General features: G+C 46.1%; 1 protein-coding gene across 29 annotated transcripts in view; it reads left to right on the plus strand.

The window, feature by feature from the left end:
• The window catches only part of OBSCN (obscurin, cytoskeletal calmodulin and titin-interacting RhoGEF), a 270,159-nt gene that overhangs the window by 31,049 nt on the left and 215,600 nt on the right, over window positions 1-23,510 (plus strand). For 18 of the 29 annotated variants that reach the window (XM_079996236.1, XM_079996263.1, XM_079996261.1 and 15 more), the window contains exons 5-16: window positions 2,898-3,200; window positions 6,411-6,677; window positions 8,622-8,891; window positions 11,383-11,667; window positions 12,742-13,032; window positions 13,735-14,025; window positions 14,709-14,999; window positions 16,923-17,204; window positions 19,347-19,628; window positions 20,351-20,641; window positions 21,552-21,842; window positions 22,528-22,809. In XM_079996236.1, the coding sequence (XP_079852362.1) occupies window positions 2,898-3,200; window positions 6,411-6,677; window positions 8,622-8,891; window positions 11,383-11,667; window positions 12,742-13,032; window positions 13,735-14,025; window positions 14,709-14,999; window positions 16,923-17,204; window positions 19,347-19,628; window positions 20,351-20,641; window positions 21,552-21,842; window positions 22,528-22,809 (3,426 nt within the window). The remainder of the gene's footprint in view (window positions 1-2,897; window positions 3,201-6,410; window positions 6,678-8,621; window positions 8,892-11,382; window positions 11,668-12,741; window positions 13,033-13,734; window positions 14,026-14,708; window positions 15,000-16,922; window positions 17,205-19,346; window positions 19,629-20,350; window positions 20,642-21,551; window positions 21,843-22,527; window positions 22,810-23,510) is intronic. The other 11 variants (XM_079996247.1, XM_079996258.1, XM_079996259.1 and 8 more) reach the window with 11 other exon arrangements.

Raw genomic sequence — 23,510 nt, forward strand, 5'->3', positions numbered from 1 at the left:
AGCGGCAGGGTGGAGCACTTCTCCATCTGTTTAATATATTTGTGAAAAGAATATATAAAAATGCATTATGGGAAACTGCTTGCAAAACATGCACAGTAGTCAAAACTGCTTCCAAATATTTCTTATGAGAAATTTGCAATGAATTGCTGCTGAATTTTAATGAGGATTTTGAAAAAATGCAAATTGCTGCGATTCCTAAGCAAACTCAGAAGCTGTTGACACCCTAGACAACATTGACCCGACAGTTGCATGTTGCTTCCCTCTCATGCTGAACAAAACAATCTTGCACCTGAGAATGCTCTTTCAGAGGAGGTGGGGATCTGACTAAATGTTACTAAGCTTAATGAGTCAAGGGTCAGTACCTAATATCTGATTTCAGTATGTAGCCAACCTACCGAACCTGAGCTGGATGCTAAACAGTCCAGCACTTTGCAGCTTTGGCCTTCCCATTAAACTTCAGGGGGGATGGCAGTATATCTTGTGACACTGATATATATATTTATGTAGATAGCTAAGGAAGGAGGGTGTATCAGGCCAAGGTTCCCTATTTATATTCTGTGTCTTATAAAGTCTAATGGCTCTATTAGAAAAGCGCCTTGTTTGCTTCATGGAAAATCCTGGTGTTTCCATTTCAACATGCTGGTCACATTTAGGCAGTGCCGGATTTATGTACAGTGGACGCTTGGGTTGCAAACTTGATCTGTGCGGGATGCACGTTTGCAACCCGCAGAGTTCATAACCCACGTCTGTGCACCTGCGGGTTGCGATTCAGTGCTTTTGTGAATGTGCAAAGTACAATTTAGTGCTTCTGCGCATGTGCGACTGCTGAAACCCGGAAGTAACCCGTTCCGGTACTTCCGGGTTTTGGCAGTCCGCAACCTGAAAAAACACAACCTGAAGTGGACTCAACATGAGGTATGACTGTATAAGCTAAACAAGCCATAGCTTAGGGCCCCACTCTCTTGGGGGCCCCTGAAAAAAATTAAAGGAAAAAACAACTGGATGTACATTTCCAAAATATAAGATAAAAAACAAATAAAATAAAACCTGCATACAGCAACAGTGTTTTGTGTTGTGTAGGCTCCTATGATGTAAGTCATGGGCCCCGCCTGCTAGCCTGCTCCCTAAAATATCACTGGTTTGCTCATTTCTATATATAGGGACGCGGGTGGTGCTGTGGGTAAAACTTCAGTGCCTAGGACTTGCCGATTGTATGGTCGGCGGTTCGAATCCCCACGGCGGGGTGAGCTCCTGTCGTTCGGTCCCAGCTCCTGCCCACCTAGCAGTTTGAAAGCACCCCTAAGTGCAAGTAGATAAATAGGTACCGCTTTATAGCGGGAAGGTAAACGGCGTTTCCGTGTGCTGCGCTGGCTCACCAGATGCAGCTTGTCATGCTGGCCACGTGACCTGGAAGTGTCTTCGGACAGCGCTGGCCCCCGGCCTCTTAAGCGAGATGGGTGCGCAACCTCAGAGTCGGTCACGACTGGCCCGTACAGGCAGGGGTACCTTTACCTTTACTATATATAGGGTGCCTATATTCTGCATGTGCAAATGGCTTTAGATACCTATTAGGACCATAAATTACCACATAGCATATATTCAACACAAAAAAACAGCGACAATTTGTTGTTGACAAAGGACAGCTGGACATAGAAAGGGCCCCCTTACCTTCAGTAGCTTAGGGCCTCATCAAACCTAAATCCGGCCCTGCATTTAGGTAGAAAACTTGGAGCCATTTTTGCAGCCACTGCTCCACTCACCAGCCATGACTCTGGCGTTTGGTTGTGGATCCCATGTGCTAGCATGGCTGTGTCAATCACAGTGGAACACAATGAGCTTAGTGTAATTTGGCTTTTTGTCAGCATCTGCAAGAAGGACCTTTCTCGCCGAAAGGTGAACTGTGCTGTACTCTGCAATCACCGTATTAGACAACAGGGATGGCAGCAGACAAGCTTGTGACAGGCAGTGTTGACTTGGAAAACTGGGACGCTTGTCTTCCCAACCCTTGTTCCTCATGACCTGTGCAATCTTGTGGAGCCCAGAAATGACCTCTGCAATCTCACACTTTTTGGGGCACCCTGCTGAGAGCATGGAACTCAAAACTGATTCAGCAGTAAAGATTGGGTTTCCGGGGGGGGGGGGCGGAGCAGCTGGAAAAGTGGAAGTCTGGATGAACTCTTAGGTTGAAAGGAAGCAAACTTAAATCTGGATGTATTAAAATAGCTGCAGTGTATTGTAGGGCTGGTCTTCCTGAAGCAAGGGTGAAGAAGGCTGTGGAATTTTCTGGTAGCTTGAGACAAGGATTGATATCTGGTACAGCATGACTTATATCGTGTTGCCTCTGGCATTGATGTGTGTGTATCCCTAAATGATCTGGTCTTGAAAGATCTGCATTGGCTCCCAGTACGTTTCCAAGCACAATTCAAAGTGTTGGTGTTGACCTTTAAAGCCCTAAACGGCCTCGGCTCAGTATACCTGAAGGAGCGTCTCCACCTCCATCGTTCTGCCCGGACACTGAAGTCCAGTGCCAAGGGCCTTCTGGTGGTTCCCTCACTGCAAGAAGTGAGGTTACAGGGAACCAGGCAGAGGGCCTTCTCGGTAGTGGCACCCACCCTGTGGAATGCCCTCCCATCAAATGTCAAAGAGATAAACAAATACCTGACATTTAGAAGACATCTAAAGGCAGCCCTGTTCAGGGAAGTTTTTAATGTGTGACATTTTAATGTATTTTTAATCTTTGTTGGAAGCCACCCATAGTGGCTGGGGAAATCCAGCCAGGTGGTACAAATAATTTTTTTTAAAATAATAATAATAATAATAATAATAATAATAATAATAATTATCCTGGCTTTTCAAACAGATCAACTTATTTTCCCCTCTTTTTTCATGCTACCCAGCTCCAAAGAAGCCTCCATCGCATCCCCCAGTTGACCCAGTGGTGAAAAATAAAACAGAAACCTCAGTGATGCTATCCTGGTCCCCGCCTAAGATGGAGCGTCCCATCCCTATTGATGGATATGTAGTGGAGCGTAAGAAACTGACTGGATTCACTTGGCTGAGATGCCATGAATCCCCCGTTCCTGAAACCGAGTTCACTGTGAACAACCTTGCTGAAGAGGCTGACTACCAATTCCGAGTGTCTGCAGTCAACAACTATGGCCAGAGCGGCTACCTTGACTTCCCAGGAACCTTGCACCTTGGTGAGTATGAGTCATAGAATCCTAGAATCATAGAGTTGGAAGAGACCACAAGGGCCATCGAGTCCAACCCCCTGCCAAGCAGGAAACACCATCAGAGCACTCCTGACATATGGTTGTCAAGCCTCTGCTTAAAGACCTCCAAAGAAGGAGACTCCACCACACTCCTTGGCAGCAAATTCCACTGTTGAACAGCTCTTACTGTCAGGAAGTTCTTCCTAATGTTTAGGTGGAATCTTCTTTCTTGTAGTTTGGAACCATTGCTCCGTGTCCGCTTCTCTGGAGCAGCAGGAAACAACCCTTCTCCCTCCTCTATGTGACATCCTTTTATATATTTGAACATGGCTATCATATCACCCCTTAACCTCCTCTTCTCCAGGCTAAACATGCCCAGCTCCCTTAGCCGTTCCTCATAAGGCATCGTTTCCAGGCCTTTGACCATTTTGGTTGCCCTCCTCTGGACACCTTCCAGTTTGTCAGTGTCCTTCTTGAACTGTGGTGCCCAGAACTGGACACAGTACTCCAGGTGAGGTCTGACCAGAGCAGAATACAGTGGCACTATTACTTCCCTTGATCTAGATGCTATACTCTTATTGATGCAGCCCAGAATTGCATTGGCTTTTTTAGCTGCCGCGTCACACTGTTGGCTCATGTCAAGTTTGTGGTCAACCAAGATTCCTAGATCCTTTTCAGGTTGGGTGCATAGACCTGCTACATCTCATGAAATGAAGAAACTATTGGAAGCTAGTGAGCCATTGGAAGCTAGTGAGCTGGATGTGAGCTTTAGAGCATCAAAAGTGATTGCTGTGTTGGGTTGACTATGTGGGAATGTACAGGGATGCAGGAGAGGATATGTTGTTTGATTATAGCCTTTCCAACTTTTGTAAACAAGTTCACAATTTAGCAGAGTAACATTCCCCTTTTTAAACTCACAGCGGATGCGTTTGCTCAGGCTTGCTAAAGCCTCTATAATAACTGCTCTGGTATTTTCCCCTTATTTCCTCATAAAAGATAAGACATGACACAGTCTTCTATAAAAGTATAAAAGGAGTTTACTCACATTCTGTTCACAACTGGATCCCAGAAGGCAGACTTAGCTTGGAAAAGTAACATACACCTGGCAACTATCCCATAAAGAGACAGTCCCATTGTGCTCTCTTGGCTGGAGGCCAAGAGAGCATCTTTGCCTAAGCAGATGTTGCTTCTTTGACGAATGTAGTCAGAGAGAGAGAGAGAGATGGCAGCCCTGCCCTGTGCTTTTGTCGTTACCTGCACAGGTGAGGCCACGCCCACCTCTAGTCACATGAAGAGGAAGTCTGTCCCAGCCTAGAAGGAAACAGGAAGTTTACCTGCTGGCTGGACAAACATTCCTCCCCATGTGTAAACATGTTCACTCTAGGATGTTGTACTTGACTGCTCTTGTGTTTCACATCCCACACACTATTCAGAGGCGAACCTAATATTCAGCAATAACTTATTCAAGGTTCTTGGTATGATTTAGTAAGGTTCTGATATGATTTAGGATTAACCTCCTCAGGCTGGTCTCGCAGGATCTCTGAGAAGTTGGTTAGGCTAAGAGCCACTGAGGAAGAACAAGTTAGATTGAGAGTATTGTGGAGGGTAGGAATGATGGAGGAATTTAATTTTTGTGAATCCTGCTTCTCACCTCCTGGGCTAAAGGGTGGATTGAAATATAATTATTCTTTAGAGTTTGCATTTCTCCTATTTTTGCAAGACAGTTCTCAGCTCAAAAAATATGAGCCAATAATAATTTCTCTGGTCATCCAGTTTTATGTTGGCCCTGAAGCCCATGAAGGGGAAATACCTTACCCTGTAGTGTTAAGGGAGAGAACCCCAACAGAGATTTAAAACCAGAAATATTCAGCAAAGTAAAGCATGGAAACACAGGCTGGCAGACCTTTAAAATATGCCCTTCTAAGTTCCTACCAAAGTTCCCCTGTTCCCCAGCATAGAAAAAGACCACACATTTGGTAAGTTAAAAAATGGTTTACTTACAAACTCTTCAAAGGTCAGGTTCATGTGCTTTTTCATACATCAGTCAGAAAACACAGGCAGTAAAACTTGGCTTAGTTACAGTGGTGAAAGTTCCTAAATTATTTCTGCAGGAACTCAAGATGAGCTTCTCATGTAGGCTGATGTACAACAATAGAATTGATTACCTTCCTTCTAAGGTGAGGGGGAGTGGCCTAGCTAAGCCTGGAAGGACAGCTTACTCTATGGCATTAACCCCTTTGTGCATACTTAAGCATGTTGATTATATGAGACTGGTTATCTCACAAATGTACCGTATTTTTCGCTCTATAAGATGCACCAGACCACAAAACACACTGTGCTGGTCCTGGGGGGAGGTTACTGTGAGGCGTGGTCAGGGGCCTGGGTCGAGGGTCTGTAGACTGAAGCGGGGTCCAAAGCGAGGAGCCGGGCAAGGACGGGAACTCTGGAAGAACAGGTCTGGGCGCTGGCAGAAACAGGTCTTCAACGATGTTGCTCCCGCAACCTGGGACCGGGCTGACTGGCCTTTATCTCCTCTGAGGCCAGGGGCAGTCCCGGCCCCCAGGTGACCCGCCTCTCCTGGCCTTAAGGCGAGCGAGCACTCCTTCTGGGAGAAACCAGTTCCCTCCGCCTCTCTGCCCTGAGCCTCTGCAGCTCAGGAGAGGCTGGAGGGTTACTGGACCCAGGGGGAGACTCACCTTCCCCTGACAGGGCTGGGAGAGGCGCACCTGCAGGCAATGGGTCCTCCATCACTTCAGGAGCCAGAGTGGATTCAGCTGGTGTCTGCTCCTGAGGATCCGGCACAGGTGCAGGCCCTTCAGATTCAAGCCCCTGCCCTGGCTCAGCTGGCCCTGGAGGCAGGGACTCCTGTGCAGGCTGGGATTCCTCCGGTTCAGCCTCTGAATCGGATTCCCAGGCCATCACACACACCTAGTTTTTGGAGGAGGAAAACAAGAAAAAAAATATATTCTGAATCTCAGAAGCCAGAACAGCAAGAGGGATCACTGCACAGTGAAAGCAACAATCCCTCTCGCTTCCCCTTACTTTTTAGGAGGGAAAAGGTGAATCTTATAGAGCAAAAAATACTGTAATCTCAATACAGTAGCAATCTACCTAAGGATGACGTGTTTTCTGAGTTGCATTACCTTCGTTGTCTAATAGCTGGTCATTTCAACTGCATTTTCTTCTTCTGTTCCACAGAACCAGTCCTGGCTGTGAGAAGCCATCTGAGAAATGTAGAAGTAGTGCCAGGCAGGGACGCAATCTTCACTGTTGACCTCACTAATACCTGTTCCGGCTCGTGGTATGTTAATGGCAACATCGTGCAGAACAGCGATAAGTACATTATTACAAGAACCAAAACGTCGCACAGCCTCACCGTCAAAAGGGTCACAAGTGTTTTCAAAGAAGCAGAGGTGAAATTTGTCGCCCATAATCTGGAAAGCACTGCCAAGATAAGTTTGAAAGGTATTTTTATATGTATATTTCTTAGGATTTTTTTTTATTTGCTGGGGAGAGGAGAGCCAGAAAACCAGAAGCAAAGAGCTGTGTTTCAAAGCTTGCAAGCTCTGCCTTAACCACCCAGATGTGTGAGAAAGTGTTCTCGCTAGTACATCTGGAAGAATAAAGGGGTCATCACTTGGGACCAAAAAGATCTTAATGTAGGCACCAGGCAAGCCTCACTGGGGAGGCCATTCCATTCCATTCCTTTGTGGCTTAGGACCCTCGTATCCACGGGACTGCCTCTCCTGGTATGTCCCACAGAGGACCTTAAGGTCCATGAATAATCATAGTTTAGAGGTCTCGGGCCCTAAGGAAGTCAGATTATCCTCCACCAGGGCCAGGGCCTTTTCAGTGATGGCTCCGACCTGGTGGAATGCTCTGTCCCAAGAGATCAGGGCCCTGCAGGATTTAAATTCCTTCCACAAGGCCTGTAAGACAGAGCTATTCCGCCTGGCTTTCAATTTGAACTTAGCCTGATCTTTTATTCCCCTTCCTTCCCTCACTCCCCTTTTTATGAAGATTACCCACTCTGGGATCCCACAGCTAATTCTCCCCTGGTCTCCTCGCTGGCCCAAATAGGACTAATTTAGCCAGCTAGTTCTGGTGATCAGATAACGTTTATTGGATGGATTTCCCACCTAAATTGATTTTTTAATTCTGAATTTATTGTTATTCACGTTTTATACTGTATTTTATGCTGTTTTGTGTTGCATCAATTAAGTGTTTTAAATTTGTTTTTAGCTGCCCTGAGCCTGGTTTTCTGAACCGGGAAGGGAGGGGTATAGATAAAAAAAATATTTATTTAATTTCTTTATAATCAGGATGTAGCCGCCAAAAAGGCCTAAGTACAAATGCCTGACTGAATAAATACCTGCAAACAATACTGGAATCTGAACATCCAAATTCCAAAACACCGTATAAAATGTTTTATAAAACTGTATCACAAATATGACCAAATTAAAATTTATAAGGCATTTGAATATCCAATAAACCAATAAACCTTTCAGCCTTAGGCCGCCTGCAGTGGTCTAATATAAACAGTAGGTGGTAGTCAACTAAGTTTTACTCAGAGTTAATCCATCACAATTATATATCAATTCAAAATACTCTGTAAAATTAAACATGGGGGGGGGGAGAGATATAAAGCATAATCTGAGTAACGACAACTGCAAAAACTGTGTGTGTGGCAGGGGAGGGTTATTGTGTTTGTTTGATACTATGGTATGCATTTTTGTGTTTTTATATTGTAAATCACCTTGTGATGCTTGGATGAAGAGAAGTATAGACATTAATAATAATAATAATAATAATAATAATAATAATAATAATAAAATGGGATGTTTAAATATTATAGAATAACAACAAAATATTTAAACAAGCCAATGTTTGTGTGTGTGTGTGTGTGTGTGTGTGTGTGTGTGTGTATATATATATATATATACACAAACTCACCAGTGAAGACTTGTTCTCTCAGCCCTTTTCAAACCATTGAATAATAAGATTATGTATTTACCCGACTGGTCAACTTCTATGCATGGAATGGGAGCGGCCACCATCTTGACTTTTGCCCCAGGCGTTAAAATGTCTTCAGCAGCAAAATGTCTCCTGGCAAGTCTCTTTCTCCCCTTTACATTGCTGCTGCGGAATTTCTTTGAGTTCGTTCCTCATGTTCTCCCCTCACCCCATGAAAGCTCTAATGCTTTTATTACAATGTCAGCGTTGCAAATCTACAATGCAAATCTCAAAGTCCAACTTTTTTAAAAAATGAAATAAAACCTCCCTCTGCTTCAGATTTGGAAAAAATCGCCTGCTTTCCCAATTCATGCAAAATGTTGTTTCAGTTACATACTCAGTCCATCTGCGCCCTTTGCTGCCAACTCTGTTTTGCACCTCAACTTACTTTTCTAGACGAAGTGGCAAAGTTCGTCAATGAATCAACCCCCGGAATCAAGGTCAAGCTCTCAGAGAAATTTGAGCTGGTGTGCGAGGTCTCATCAGAGAACGAGCCCGTCATATGGAAGAAGGGTAAAAAACCTATCAGGCTGGACCAGAGAGTGACATTTACCTCTCAGGGAGTTAACAGAAAGCTCATTGTCCACAATGCACTGAAAGAAGATGAAGGGATTTACACCTGTGAAACAAAGGACGACAAGTTAACATTCCATGTTGAGGTTGAAGGTGAGCAGGGGAATCTGATTGCTTCCTTTTCGCCATGTAGTCATCCTCCCTTCACAAAAGTCTTGCTGACAATATATTTCTGGTAGTTGAATTGGCACTTTTGTTATTCTAGTGCTCACAGTAAGGTGACTGGTTGTTCAGGACTGAAAGCAGATGTATATGTTCAGGTATAGAGAATCCGACAGCGGAAGATCTAGGAGTGGCATGTCAATAGCTGTGCTTTCAAGGGAGCTGTATTGTGTAATAAACAAAAATCTGACCTTCTTCCCTTATGGGGGACACAAGAGCCCTTATAGAGTCCTTTGTAGGTTCTCCATCGGTCGGAGAAAATAACAGAGGCCAACCAGAGAATATGGAAAAGCAAAGCAGCTTGTAAGCTTGATCATTATTGAACTGTTGCAACAGGGTGCTCCCCTCACACGCAGGAGAAAGGAGGAGGACCCAGAACAAAGGTGTGCCCGCCCTTATATAGTCCAAGACCACCCCCAGAAACATCATACATCCATCACAGAAGGGGTGTAGCTCAAGACCACCCCCCAGATACATCATACCTACATCACAGAAAGGGCGGTCTACAACAGAAATCTGAGTACGTTGTTTATCTCCTGTCTGGCAGGTTACCTGTTAATGGTCACTTGATTGGATTACCTGGGGAGCCTGGCTAGTCTTTTGTAATGACAAATACTTAGTTCCTGAGCCAGGTCACAGGCTCACCCTATTCATACACAGACATACCCTTAAGAAAGGATTTGTGAACAAAAAGACAATGGGGAGGGTTTTCCATTTTCCTTCGACCTTGCAGAGAAATATTTGAGGTCAATTTGGGAGGGACAAAATGGTTTCAGGACTTTTTCTGTGGGGTTTCAGACATGTGGTTTATATATGCAGTTATGAACATTTATTTTATATATAGAAGACCTTAATTTTTTAAATTTCAGTTGCATTGAAGCAGCTAGGCCATATTTCACCAACACTTTATCGTCTACTTTGTAAATATAGGACTGCTAGCAAGGAAACTTGTTGCAAGAGATATTCCACCCCCTCCCTCTGGAATACAATGTGTTATGTACTGAAGTTCTCACCCTGGGCCAGCAGGGGGATACTGTAGATAGTTTTCACTCAGGTCCACATATGCAAAAAAAGGGATTGAAAGTGACGTTCAGTGATTGGATAGTTACAGAAAGTGTTACAGTTGCATTGTAGTGGAGCTCTATATAAGCAGGCTGGCTGAACCCTTCAGTTCAGTTCTGTTCTGGCCTGTGAATAAACAAGAGCTGTTTGAAGAATCGCTGTGTTGTCTGATACGTTCACCCACAACTTAACACAATGCACACACACCTGGCTGGCCATGGCAGGAAACCGGATATAAGGCAACCTTTCCAGGGGCTGCATTTCAGGGGTGGGCAGGGCCAAAGCAAAGCACCTTGCTCTGTAAGTTGTTTCCTTGTCACTGCCGTCTTCGGCAGAGGGACAATTGGCCATACATTCCTGTGGTCTTCTCCATGGCCACCAGGAGCAAGGCCTCTAGCACTGCTGCACCAGTTCTTAGAATTCCCTCCCTTTGGATTTTAGGCAAGCTCACTACAGTATTATCTTTTAGCTGGTTGCCTTTTTCTGTAGTGTGTTTCCCAGCCATGTGTTTGTACGGCTGAAGTTGGTTTACTGTTTAATTTTTGTACTTTATTCTGTGTAGGTTATATTGAGTTTTAAGTTCTTAAGTTTGTGTGTGTGTGTGTGTGTGTTAGAAACCAGTAATTAATAAGCATGGACCAATGGTACCAAATAGTAGGGGAAACAGCCCTACTAGAAAAATTAACCAATAAACTGAAACTGACACGGGGACAAACAGAAGAAGACGCCTTTACCCCAGTATGCCCCCCCTTTATCACATACACAGCCCAACAAGACAATGACAATAACCCACCAACAGCGTACAAATCAATATGGCTAACCTGATCCAAAACACACACACACCCAACTCACACACAATAACAAAGATCACCACAGCCAACCACACCCTAGGCCGACCCCAACCTCTCTCACCACCAAAGGAACACAAGTGAACAGCACAAGCAACACTGACACCAAACCAGTGGCGTAGCGTGGGTTGTCAGCACCCGGGGCAAGGCAAGTAATTTGCGCCCCCTAACCCATGGATTTGCGCCCCCTAACCCATGGATTTGCGCCCCCTAACCCGAACCCCCAGATGTTGCGCCCGGTGCGGGCGGCCCCCCTGCACCCCCACGCTACGCCACTGCACCAAACCCTACATACATTAAGCAAAATAGAAACATATCCACCCAACCCCAACCCCACCCCCCCTTCCCCCCCTTCCCCCCCAATGTCTCAACAAATGAAACTGATTTGTAAAAATGTTACATGGAAAAAATACGAGAAACATTACACATACTTCAAAAAAAGAAAAAAGAAAAAAAAGAAATCAGCAATTAACTGCTCTGCTTTGTCATGTGTTTTATTTTCCCTGCTGCAGAGCCTGTGCCTGTGTTTGCCAACAAGGAGAAGGTACAGAAAGAGATCAAGGTTACCTTTTTAGAGAATGCTTCTCTTCTCTGCGAGGTGGCCCAGGAAAACACAGAAGTGAGGTGGTTCAAGAATGGGAAGCAGATAATCTCTAGCAAGAAATTCAAGATCGAAGCTGAAGGAAAGACCCGGCGGCTGATCGTGCAGCAGGTAGAAAAAGAGGATGTCGGTGATTACACCTGTGAGGCTGCTGGCCAAAAACTCACCTTCAAAGTCATTGCAGAAGCTGCAAAAGGTTTGGATGTTTTCCTTTATATGGTTCTATCTATATTTGGGACTGCCTTTTCTGCTCACCAAAGTCCACCCCCCAAAACACACACTCTTATCTCCTGGGCTACCAACCATGAAAATTTGCACATCCCACATTCCTTGATGTTCTGCTGCTAATTTGAATGGAAATGGAGAGCAGATAATGTTGAGGTATAATGTAGCAGCCACTGAAATGTCAGCCCCACTGACTGCCCTGTTGGGCATCATTTTAGAAGTTTTTTTTTTTACCGTATTTTTCTCTCCATAGGGCGCATTGGATCCATCCCGCTGTCTGTCTTGGCTTCCTCTTTAGCCACCCACAACCTCTCCAGCTGGGAGAGGCTGTGCACAGCTTTGGCAGAAGCCAAGACAGCGAGCGGGATGGATCCCGCTCGCTGTCTTAACTTTGTTTTTAGCCATGGGGCTTCCCCCGACCCCAGCCCCCAGAACAGGTCCGGGAGCGGCGGCAAGGTTGCGGGGCTGGGGGAGTGCTCCGAAGGTTTGCTGATAGCTGCCTGAAGCCCGGGGAGCACAGTGGGAGTTGGCACTGTGCTCCCTGGGCTTCGGTCAGCAGACTGCTATCTGCAAACCTTCGGAGCGCTCCCGCCGCGCTCTGAAGGCTTGCGGATAGCTGCCTGAAGCCTGTGGAGCGAGAGGGGTTGGTGCGCACTGACCCCTCTCGCTCTCCAGGCTTCAGCAAAAGCCTGCATTTGCTCCATAGGACACACACACATTTCCCCTTCATTTTTGGAGGGGGAAAAGTGCGTCCTATAGAGCGAAAAATACAGTATATAGTGAACAGGTCCTTAAGCAGACTCTGTATCCATGATTTGAAAAGGGGACTGTTGCCTACAAACAGAGTTTATAGATCCTATTGCTGTGTTGTGCTACAACCTGAATTTTGTGTGTTGATCCGCAGGAGACTAGTGTTGGAGGAGACGTTGCCTTTTATGGGGTATATTAAAAGTGATTATAGGTTAATGGGGAAACCTTGATGTGCTGTAAATTGGGAGTTTAGAGTTACAGTCCTTGTCCTCTTTTCTCCCTCCCCTCGCCACAGTTGCAGAAGTTGAGGACGCATTTGTCAACAAGGAGAGGGTCCAGAAAGAGATCAAGGCTGTTGTTTCAGAGAACGCCTCCATCAGCTGTGAGGTGGCCCAGGCCAAGACAGAAGTGAAGTGGTTCAAAGATGGGAAGCAGATCACCTCCAGCAAGAAATTCAAGGTAGAAGCTGAAGGCAAGACCCGGCGGCTGATTGTGCAGCAGGTGGAGAAGGAGGATGCTGGCGAGTACACCTGTGAGGCCGCTGGCCAAAAGCTCACCTTCAAAGTCATTGCGACAGCTGCAAAAGGTTTGCCTTCTCTCCTTTTATACCTTACTGCTTTACATTTGGGGCTGCCTTTTCCACTGACCAAAGGCCACCCCCCACCCATGACGTTCTCCTCTCACCTTGGCTGCCTATGTTGAAAAAATGCACACCTTGCACTCCAAATTCTGCTAACTGAAATGGAATAGGAGAGAATCTCATGTTGGGCATGAAGTGGTAGTTCTTGATACAGTGGTACCTCGGGTTACATACGCTTTGGGTTACATATGCTTCAGGTTACAGACTCCACTAACCCAGAAATAGTGCTTCAGGTTAAGAACTTTGCTTCAGGATGAGAACAGAAATCGGGCTCTGGCGGCGTGGCAGCAGCAGGAGGCCCCGTTAGCTAAAATGGTGCATCAGGTTAAGAACAGTTTCAGGTTAAGAACGGACCTCCAGAACAAATTAAGTACTTAACCCAAGGTACCACTGTACTCATCGTCTCTGTCTTGCTTGGGCACCACTTACTTGTCCAAAGGTGACTTACAAATTATTTTGGGAGGGTGTGAATATTGCTGCAAGCACAGAGTGGCTGAAACGGCAGATGGGTCTTCTGTGTGATATCCCTGCTGTTAGTGTTTTACTGAGTTCCCATGCAAAATGAAAGAATTCCTAAGCTATAAAATGGAGCTCAGAGTTATCGATCTTTGCTTATCCTATTTTCTCCCACCCTCCACCTTGCCACAGTTGCAGAAGTTGAGGATGCATTCGTCAACAAGGAAAAGGTCCAGAAGGAGATCAAGGCTGTTGTTTCAGAGAACGCTTCCATCACCTGTGAGGTGGCCCAGGCCAAGACAGAAGTGAAGTGGTTCAAGGAGGGGAAGCAGATCACCTCCAGCAAGAAATTCAAGGTTGAAGCCGAAGGCAAGACCCGGCGGCTGATTGTGCAACAGGTGGAGAAAGAGGATGCTGGTGATTACACCTGTGAGGCCGCTGGTCAAAAGCTCACCTTCAAAGTCATTGCGACAGCTGCAAAAGGTTTGCAAGTTCCCCTTGATACCCCACTATATTACATTCCCATTCATAACTTTTTCCTTTCCCCTTTGCTGCTGCTGCTGCTGAAAAGTATCACACCCTACACTCCGTAATTCTACTCATTAAAATCATAGAATCAGAGTGGGAAGGGACCACAAGAATGATTTAGTTCAATCTCCAGCAATGCAAGAATCTTTCTCCCAATGTGGGTCTTGAACAGTCTCATGTTCTACCAACTGAGCTACCCCTCAGTGTTAAGGAATAGGAGAGAAGCTGATGTTGAAGTATATAGTAGTAATTCTTGGTATTCAGCCCCTCTGCCTTACCTGGGTATGACTTATTTGTTCCAAAGATGAATCATGCATAATTTTTGCAAGGTGTGAATACTACTGCAGGCCATCTTTTAATCAACAGATGAGCTGAAAAAGGAGATGGACCTTACATTTCACAGCTCTGCTGTTAGTGTTTTGCTTAACTCCTGTACAAAATGTAAGTATTCCTTGCACTTTAGGAAGGCGACCTGAACAGGATGGTTTCCTCTTTAACACAGATGGATGTCATTTGATACCTGAATCTGTAGTCCACATTGTTCTGTGAGCTATGGGTTTCTAATGTTAATGGGGAACCTTCAAGAGCCATAAAACGTAAGCTTAGAGTTACTGATCTTTGCTTGTGGTCTCTCTCAGTTGCAGAAGTTGAGGATGTGTTTATCAACAAAGAGAAGGTCCAAAAGGAGATCAAGGTTGCTGCTTCAGAGGACGCTTCCATCACCTGTGAGGTGGCCCAGGCCAAGACAGAAGTGAAGTGGTTCAAGAATGGGAAGCAGATCACCTCCAGCAAGAAATTCAAGGTAGAAGCTGAAGGCAAAACCCGGAGGCTGATTGTACAGCAGGTGGAGAAAGAAGATGCTGGCGAGTACACCTGTGAGGCTGGAAACCAGAAACTGACATTCCGTATCACTGTGACACCTGCAAAAGGTTCGCATGTTTTCCTGTATACCCTGCTGCTTTGTATTTGGGCCTGCATTTTCCTTTGACCAAAGGCTATCAAACCCCTCCACACAATTCCTTTCTCCTCAGCGGCCAGTGCTCAAAGATTGCATGTCCCAAAGTCCTAGATACTTGTGCCACTAAAGGGCAAATAGCCACAACAGCTGTCCCAGAGTTTTCACATCTGCACTTTTTTTAAAAAAAGTGAGCATTGGTATGTGTGTGTGTGTGTGTGTGTGTGTGTGTGAGAGAGAGAGAGAGAGAGAGAGAGAGAATTGGCCCTGTTGCTGCTGTCCCAATCAGAGTGGGACACCCCTGACCTGCTTTCGGTTCCAAGGGGAACTATCCTTTTATTGGAAGTAGCAAACATATATGGAATAACTGGTATTGAGGAATTGACAGTTTCACCCCATCACTTATTTGGGCATCACTTATTTGCTCTGAAGGTGGTTTAATAATAATATTAATAATACAGTGGACACTCGGGTTGCGAACGTGATCTGTGCGGGAAGCACATTTGCAACCCGCTGCATCGGCAACCCGCAGCACCGCGTCTGCGCACGTGTGGCTTGCGATTTGGTGCTTCTGCGCATGTGCAAAGCGCGATTTAGCACTTCTGTGCATGCGCAAGCGCCGAAACCTGGAAGAAATCCGGTCCGGTACTTCCAAGTTCAGCACGGTGCGCAACCCGAAATCATGCAACCCGAAGTGTCTGTACAGTCTGTATGCCTGTAATAATAATAATAATAATAATAATAATAATAATAATAATAATTTGCATGTGCTAGGCCGAGGGCTTGAAAAATCCCAAATTCCTTAGATTTGATAGCCCCACTATTTAGAGCCTTCAAAGCAGCCGCCATACAAGATCTATTATTCCTTCTGGCTGCAACCCAGGCCTCAAGAACCAGCCTGAGATCTTATGATGAAGGGCGGGATATAGATGTAATAAAAAAAGGGGGGGGATTTATTCTCTATGAACACAGAAAGCTGGCTGTCCTACTGCTTGCGGCTGCACCCTGTGTTGTAGTATGAATGTTGAGGATTAACCTTCAAGAGTTTGAAGGCTGGAAGTTCTCCTGGGCATGGTCGGCCAATTGGTGCCAAAGAAGGATAGAACTTTCTTTATGTATGCTACAACAGCAGCAAGAATACTTATTGCAAAGTACTGGAAGACACAAGATCTACCCACCCGGGAAGAATGGCAGATGAAGGTGATGGACTTCATGGAACTGGTGGAAATGACTGGCAGAATCCGAGACCAGGGAGAAGAGTCGGTGGAAGAAGATTGGAAGAAATTTAAAGTTTATCTACAGAAAGATTGTAAAATTAAGGAATGTTAGAAGGAGGCTGGAATGAAGTTATGTGGCTTTAGCGGAAATATTATAAAGGATTAAGTAAAAATGGATTGTTAATGGATGAAAGGAGGAAAGGTAAAGTTACATTATATTAAGATAAATTATAGGATAAAAATTGGGAAAGATGGAAAGGATTTGCTGAAATAGCTAACCGAACTAGAATACAAAAAAGGGAGGTGCGAGGAGGTCAAGGAAACAAGCAAATGAAAGATAAGTTATGGGAAGGTTCGTTGTGTTTTTTAATTGTTTCTATTTTTCTGTTTTTTATATTTTTTTCCCCATTCTCTCCTTTCTTTATTGTGATGTGTTGTCAAGTTTTTGTTTAACTTGGAGTTATCTCTTTCTCTTTTTGTAACATTTAAAACTTTAATAAATATTATTTAAAAACACACACACACAAAAACAAGAGTTTGACGCTGGAAGATCCATCCTTGTGGATAAAATGATATGTGCATCTATTACCCTGAACAGATGTTACTGGAAGACCTGAAAGTGCCATAAAAAAGGAGTTTGGAGTTACCTACCTTTGCTTGCCCTCTTCTCTCTCCTTCAGCTGCAGAAATTGAGGATGTGTTTGTCAACAAGGAGAAGGTCCAGAAAGAGATCAAGGCTGTTGTTTCAGAGAACGCCTTCATCACCTGCGAGGTGGCCCAGGCCAAGACAGAAGTGAAGTGGTTCAAGGAGGGGAAGCAGATCACCTCCAGCAAGAAATTCAAGGTAGAAGCTGAAGGCAAGACCCGGAGGCTGATTGTGCAGCAGGTGGAGAAGAAGGATGCTGGCGAGTACACCTGTGAGTCCGGAAACCAGAAACTAGCCTTCAAAGTCACTGCAACAGGTATTTCAATATAATATATTATAAAGGTAAAGGTAAAGGTACCCCTGCCCGTACGGGCCAGTCTTGCCAGACTCTAGGGTTGTGCGCTCATCTCACTCTATAGGCCGGGAGCCAGCACTGTCCGCAGACACTTCTGGGTCACGTCGCCAGCGTGACAAGCTGCATCTGGTGAGCCAGTGCAGCACACAGAAACGCCGTTTACCTTCCCGCTAGTAAGCAGTTCCTATTTATCTACTTGCACCCGGGGGTGCTTTCGAACTACTAGGTTGGCAGGCGCTGGGACCGAGCAGCGGGAGTGCACCCCGCCGCGGGGATTCGAACTGCCAACCTGACGATCGTCAAGTCCTAGGCACTGAGGTTTTACCCACAGCGCCACCCGCGTCCCTCTATAATATATTATACCCTACCATATTTGGGGCTGAAAGTGGCAACAGAGGATCTGTATTTTATGCCTGCTGTGTATACATTAAGGTAAAGGTAAAGGTACCCCTGACCATTAGGTCCAGTCGTGACCAACTCTGGGGTTGCGGTGCTCATCTTGCTCTATGGGCCAAGGGAGCTGGCGTTTGTCCGCAGACAGCTTCCGTTTCATGTGGCCAGCATGACTAAGCCACTTCTGGCGAACCAGAGCAGCGCACGGAAACGCCGTTTACCTTCCTGCCAGAGCAGTACCTATTTATCTACTTGCACTTTGACGTGCTTTCGAACTGCTAGGTTGGCAGGAGCAGGGACCGAGCAACGGGAGCTCACCCCGTCACGGGGATTCGAACCGCCAACCTTCTGATCAGCAAGTCCTAGGCTCTGTGGTTTAACCCACAGCGCCACCCGCGTCCCGTGTATACATTAGCTCTCAGCTTAACTGATGATTTAAAATAGTGTTAAAGGAAAGTTTTGTTACTTACCCTGCATGTATCTGAAGTGACTCAAATCGATCACTTGGCATTTATTCGTTTACTTAACTAAGAATATTTATATACTGCTACATAGTAGTAAAAATGTCTTAGCAGTTTACATGAAATCTTAAAAATATAAATAAAAAGTTTAAAATGATTAAAAGCATTGAAAAATAACTAAAATGAACTGTAAAGGTGATTAAACTGCACCAGATCTACATGTCCAGATAGTCTTGCCTATAATAAAATGTTTTAAACATGCACTGCAAATGGAACAGCAAAGACACCTGTCTGATGTCAGTCGGCAGGGGATTGCAGTCAGTGAATTTATTGTAAGCATAGGTCTTGGGGGGGAAAGGCACAAAATTCATTACATAGCCATGAAACATAACTCCCAATTCTCACATGAAGCATCTGGTTGTAGATGAGCTACAATCCCTACATATTACAAGGTTCAGCTGGTGGAAAAAAATCAGCTATTTCTGGATCAGGAAGCCTGAGAATTGTAATTCATGCACATTGGGATGCGGGTGGCGCTGTGGGTTAAACCACAGATCCTAGGGCTTGCCGATCAGAAGGTTGGCGGTTCGAATCCCTGCGACAGGGTGAACTCCCATTGCTCGGTCCCTGCTCCTGCCAACCTAGCAGTTTGAAAGCACGTCAAAGTGCAAGTAGATAAATAGGTACCACTCCAGCAGGAAGGTAAGCAGCGTTTCCGTGCGCTGCTCTGGTTCACCAGAAGTGGCTTAATCATGCTGGCCACATGACCCAGAAGCTGTCTGCGAACAAACAGTGGCTCCCTTGGCCAATAAAGCGAGATGAGCGCCGCAACCCCAGAGTCGGTCACGACTGGACCTAATGGTCAGGGGTCCCTTTACCCTTTACCTTTAACTTACACACTGGATTACTGCAATGTGCTCTATGTGGGGCTGCCCCTGAGGCTGACCAGGAAGCTTCAGGTAGTACAAAATTCAGTGCTTCAACTGCTCTCTGGGGCAGAATATTCACATTATATTTTGCCACTGCTGAAATAATTTCATTGTCTACTAATTAGCTACTGGACTGAGTTCATGGTGCTGCTTCTGGTGTACAAAGCCCTATACAGCATGGGGCCAGGATATGGAGCATTTGCTTCATGGTTCTGTGGTACTCATTCTTCTATGAGCCAGATGTTAACCAGAAGTAATAAGTGCCTTAAGAGGGGAAGTAGAGTTCTGAATCTAGCCTTCTTTCTCTACCCTACCACCAGATGGAAAAGCTGAGGATGTGTTTGTCAACAAGGAGAAGGTCCAGAAAGAGATCAAGGCTGTTGTTTCAGAGAACGCCTCCATCACCTGCGAGGTGGACCAGGCCAAGACAGAAGTGAAGTGGTTCAAAGATGGGAAGCAGATCACCTCCAGCAAGAAATTCAAGGTAGAAGCTGAAGGCAAGACCCGGAAGCTGATTGTGCAACATGTGGAGAAGAAGGATGCTGGCGAGTACACCTGTGAGGCCGCTGGCCAAAAACTCACCTTCAAAGTCATTGCAGCAGGTACAGTGAGACTTGTTCCCGCCGCGTGGGTTCAGAAGGTTCAGTCTCCTCTTTCCCTTCTCATCCTTCACCTGTGTATCCTCAGGCATATTAGCTTTCAGCAAACTGTTGAACTCCAATCTTTCTTGGGTTGCTGTCTGTAGTGAGATCCTCGTGCACTAAGCTTGGCACCCAGTGTGGCAGAACTGTACGCTCCGCCCTAAATCTGCCTCTGTTCCATTGGCCAGCTCCAAACCTGATCCTCTAAAACTCTTAGCTCTGTATTATCTTAAGCCCCTTTCTCAAGTGCCACTATCTATCCTTCAAAGGAGGATTCTCCTCTTTGGCGATATCATGCCTCTTTTGCAGCGGAGGATGGTCTAATTAGGGCAAATGGGATGGTAGACCCACCAACCAACCCAACCCGCCTGCCTCCTTACTCACAACCTTTCTAAGATGTGACACTGCTTGTCATCTTCATTCTCACTCTAAGTGCTCCCCTTATGGAAGTCAGAAGAGAAGAGGATGGAGAAAAAACTAGAATTATTTGGCTCCTCTGCTGATTTTCTTCTGTTTGTTAGTAGGAAGCCAATCTAGGAAGACCCTGCTTCATGGAGCTTTTGCCATGTGTTTTTCTCTTTCTGACTCATCTATGAGCCAGATGTTAGTGGAAAGCCTTGGAGAGCCTTGAAAGGGGAGGTGGAGTTACTGTATGTTTCTTGCTCTCTTCCCCTCCCTCCCAGAAGCAAAAGCTGAGGATGTGTTCGTCAACAAGGAGAAAGTCCAGAAAGAGATCAAGGCTGCTGTTTCGGAGACTGCCTCCATCACCTGCGAGGTGGCCCAGGCCAACGCAGAAGTGAAGTGGTTCAAAGACGGGAAGCAGATCACCTCCAGCAAAAAAGTCAAGGTAGAAGCTGAAGGCAAGACCCGGAGGCTGATTGTGCAACAGGTGGAGAAGAAGGATGCTGGCGAGTACACCTGTGAGGCCGCTGGCCAAAAACTCACCTTCAAAGTCATTGCAACGGATGCAAAAGGTTTGCATGCTTCTTTTTATGCCCTATTACTTTATATTTGGGGCAGGTGGCGCTGTGGGTTAAAGCCTCAGCGCCTAGGGCTTGCCGATCGAAAGGTCGGCGGTTCGAATCCCTGCGGTGGGGTGCGCTCCCGCTGCTCGGTCCCAGCGCCTGCCAACCTAGCAGTTCGAAAGCACCTCCGGGTGCAAGTAGATAAATAGGGACCGCTTACCAGCGGGAAGGTAAACGGCGTTTCCGTGTGCGGCTCTGGCTCTGGCTCTGGCCAGAGCAGCGATGTCACGCTGGCCACGTGACCCAGAAGTGTCTCCGGACAGCGCTGGCCCCTGGCCTCTTAAGTGAGATGGGCGCACAACCCCAGAGTCTGTCAAGACTGGCCCATACGGGCAGGGGTACCTTTACCTTTTTTACCTATCCTGCTGACCCGGACGCGGATGGCACTGTGGGTTAAACCACAGAGCCTAGGACTTGCCGATCAGAAGGTTGGTGGTTCGAATCCCTGCAACGGGGTGAGCTCCCCTTGCTCGGTCCCTGCTCCTGCCAACCTAGCAGTTCAAAAGCACGTCAAAGTGCAAGTAGATAAATAGGTACCGCTCCGGCGGGAAGGTAAATGGTGTTTCCGTGCGCTGTTCTGGTTCACCAGAAGCGGCTTAGTCATGCTGGCCACATGACCCAGAAGCTGTACACTGGCTCCCTTGGCCAATAAAGTGAGATGAGCGCTGCAACCCCAGAGTCGGCCAGGTCAGGAGTCCCTTTACCTGACCCTTCAAAAAAATTGGTGAGCCCTGGATTCTATGACACACGAAACTATGGTCCTGATGAGATGTTAATAGAAAGCCTTAAAGTGCCATAAAAGGAGAGCTGGAAGTCATCTGTCTTTGCTTGCACCCTTTTCTCCCTCCCCTCGCCACAGTTGCAGAAGTTGAGGAGGCATTTGTCAACAAGGAGAGGGTCCAGAAGGAAATCAAGGCTGCTGTTTCACAGAACGCCTCCATCACCTGTGAGGTGGACCAGGCCAAGACAGAAGTGAGGTGGTTCAAGGAGGGGAAGCAGATCACCTCCAGCAAGAAATTCAAGGTAGAAGCCGAAGGCAAGACCCGGAGGCTGATTGTGCAGCAGGTGGAGAAGGAGGATGCGGGCGAGTACACCTGTGAGGCCGCTGGTCAAAAGCTCACCTTCAAAGTCATTGCGACAGCTGCAAAAGGTTTGCCTTCTCTCCTTTTATACCTTACTGCTTTACATTTGGGGCTGCCTTTTCCACTGACCAAAGGCCACCCCCCACCCATGACGTTCTCCTCTCACCTTGGCTGCCTATGTTGAAAAAATGCACACCTTGCACTCCAAATTCTGCTAACTGAAATGGAATAGGAGAGAATCTCATGTTGGGCATGAAGTGGTAGTTCTTGATACAGTGGTACCTCGGGTTACATACGCTTTGGGTTACATATGCTTCAGGTTACAGACTCCGCTAACCCAGAAATAGTGCTTCAGGTTAAGAACTTTGCTTCAGGATGAGAACAGAAATCGGGCTCCGGCGGCGTGGCAGCAGCAGGAGGCCCCGTTAGCTAAAATAGTGCATCAGGTTAAGAACAGTTTCAGGTTAAGAACGGACCAACAGAACAAATTAAGTACTTAACCCAAGGTACCACTGTACTCATCGTCTCTGTCTTGCTTGGGCACCACTTACTTGTCCAAAGGTGACTTACAAATTATTTTGGGAGAGTGTGAATATTGCTGCAGGCACAGAGTGGCTGAAACGGCAGATGGGTCTTCTGTGTGATATCCCTGCTGTTAGTGTTTTACTTAGTTCCCATATAAAATGGAGCTTAGAGTTATTGATCTTTGCTTATCCTATATTCTCCCACCTTCCACCCTCCACCTTGCCACAGTTGCAGAAGTTGAGGAGGCATTTGTCAACAAGGAGAGGGTCCAGAAGGAGATCAAGGCTGTTGTTTCAGAGAACGCTTCCATCACCTGTGAGGTGGCCCAGGCCAAGACAGAAGTGAAGTGGTTCAAGGAGGGGAAGCAGATCACCTCCAGCAAGAAATTCAAGGTAGAAGCTGAAGGCAAGACCCGGCGGCTGATTGTTCAGCAGGTGGAGAAAGAGGATGCTGGCGAGTACACCTGTGAGGCCGGAAACCAGAAACTGGCCTTCAAACTTAATGTTCCAGGTGAGAATGAGAGATGGTCTTCCCAAGACCAGGATCCCTACAGGCTGGTGGTGTATTGAGGGTGTATTCTACAAGATGTCATTAATGCACTAATAGAACATTAGTGGTAGATAACTACTGAACCATCCACATATTGTATCATTCTGTATTATTATTTCAGTTTATTAGCTGCTCTTCACCATTAGATCTCAGGGCAGGTTACAACAATTTAAAATTTGATATAAAAAATAGTTAAAACAAATGGCGGTCATAGGAAAGGTAAAGGTAAAGGGACCCCAGACCATTAGGTCCAGTCGTGGCTGACTCTGGGGTTGCGGTGCTCATCTCGCTTTATTGGCCGAGGAAGCCGGCGTACAGATTCCGGGTCGTGGTCAGCATGACTAAGCTGCTTCTGGCGAACCAGAGCAGCTCACGGAAACGCCGTTTACCTTCCCGCTGGAGTGGTACCTATTTATCTACTTGCACTTTGACGTGCTTTCGAACTGCTAGGTTGGCGACGGTCATAGTAATTAATGTTAACTTACTAGTTTGTCTGTGATGGTTCCTCAGTGTTATGGCATTGATGCCTTCTGTAGGGGCATGCTTGCACTCTACTGCAACAAAAGAGGGACCTAAAATAAACCAGAAATAACATCAGTATTGGTTTCATGAAGGGTCTGGCAAATGAACTTTTAATGCCATCTCAAACTACAACCAGAAAT

Source organism: Podarcis cretensis, assembly GCF_951804945.1.
Source record: "Podarcis cretensis genome assembly, chromosome: 12".
In the NCBI taxonomy this organism is placed as follows: Eukaryota; Metazoa; Chordata; class Lepidosauria; order Squamata; family Lacertidae; genus Podarcis; species Podarcis cretensis.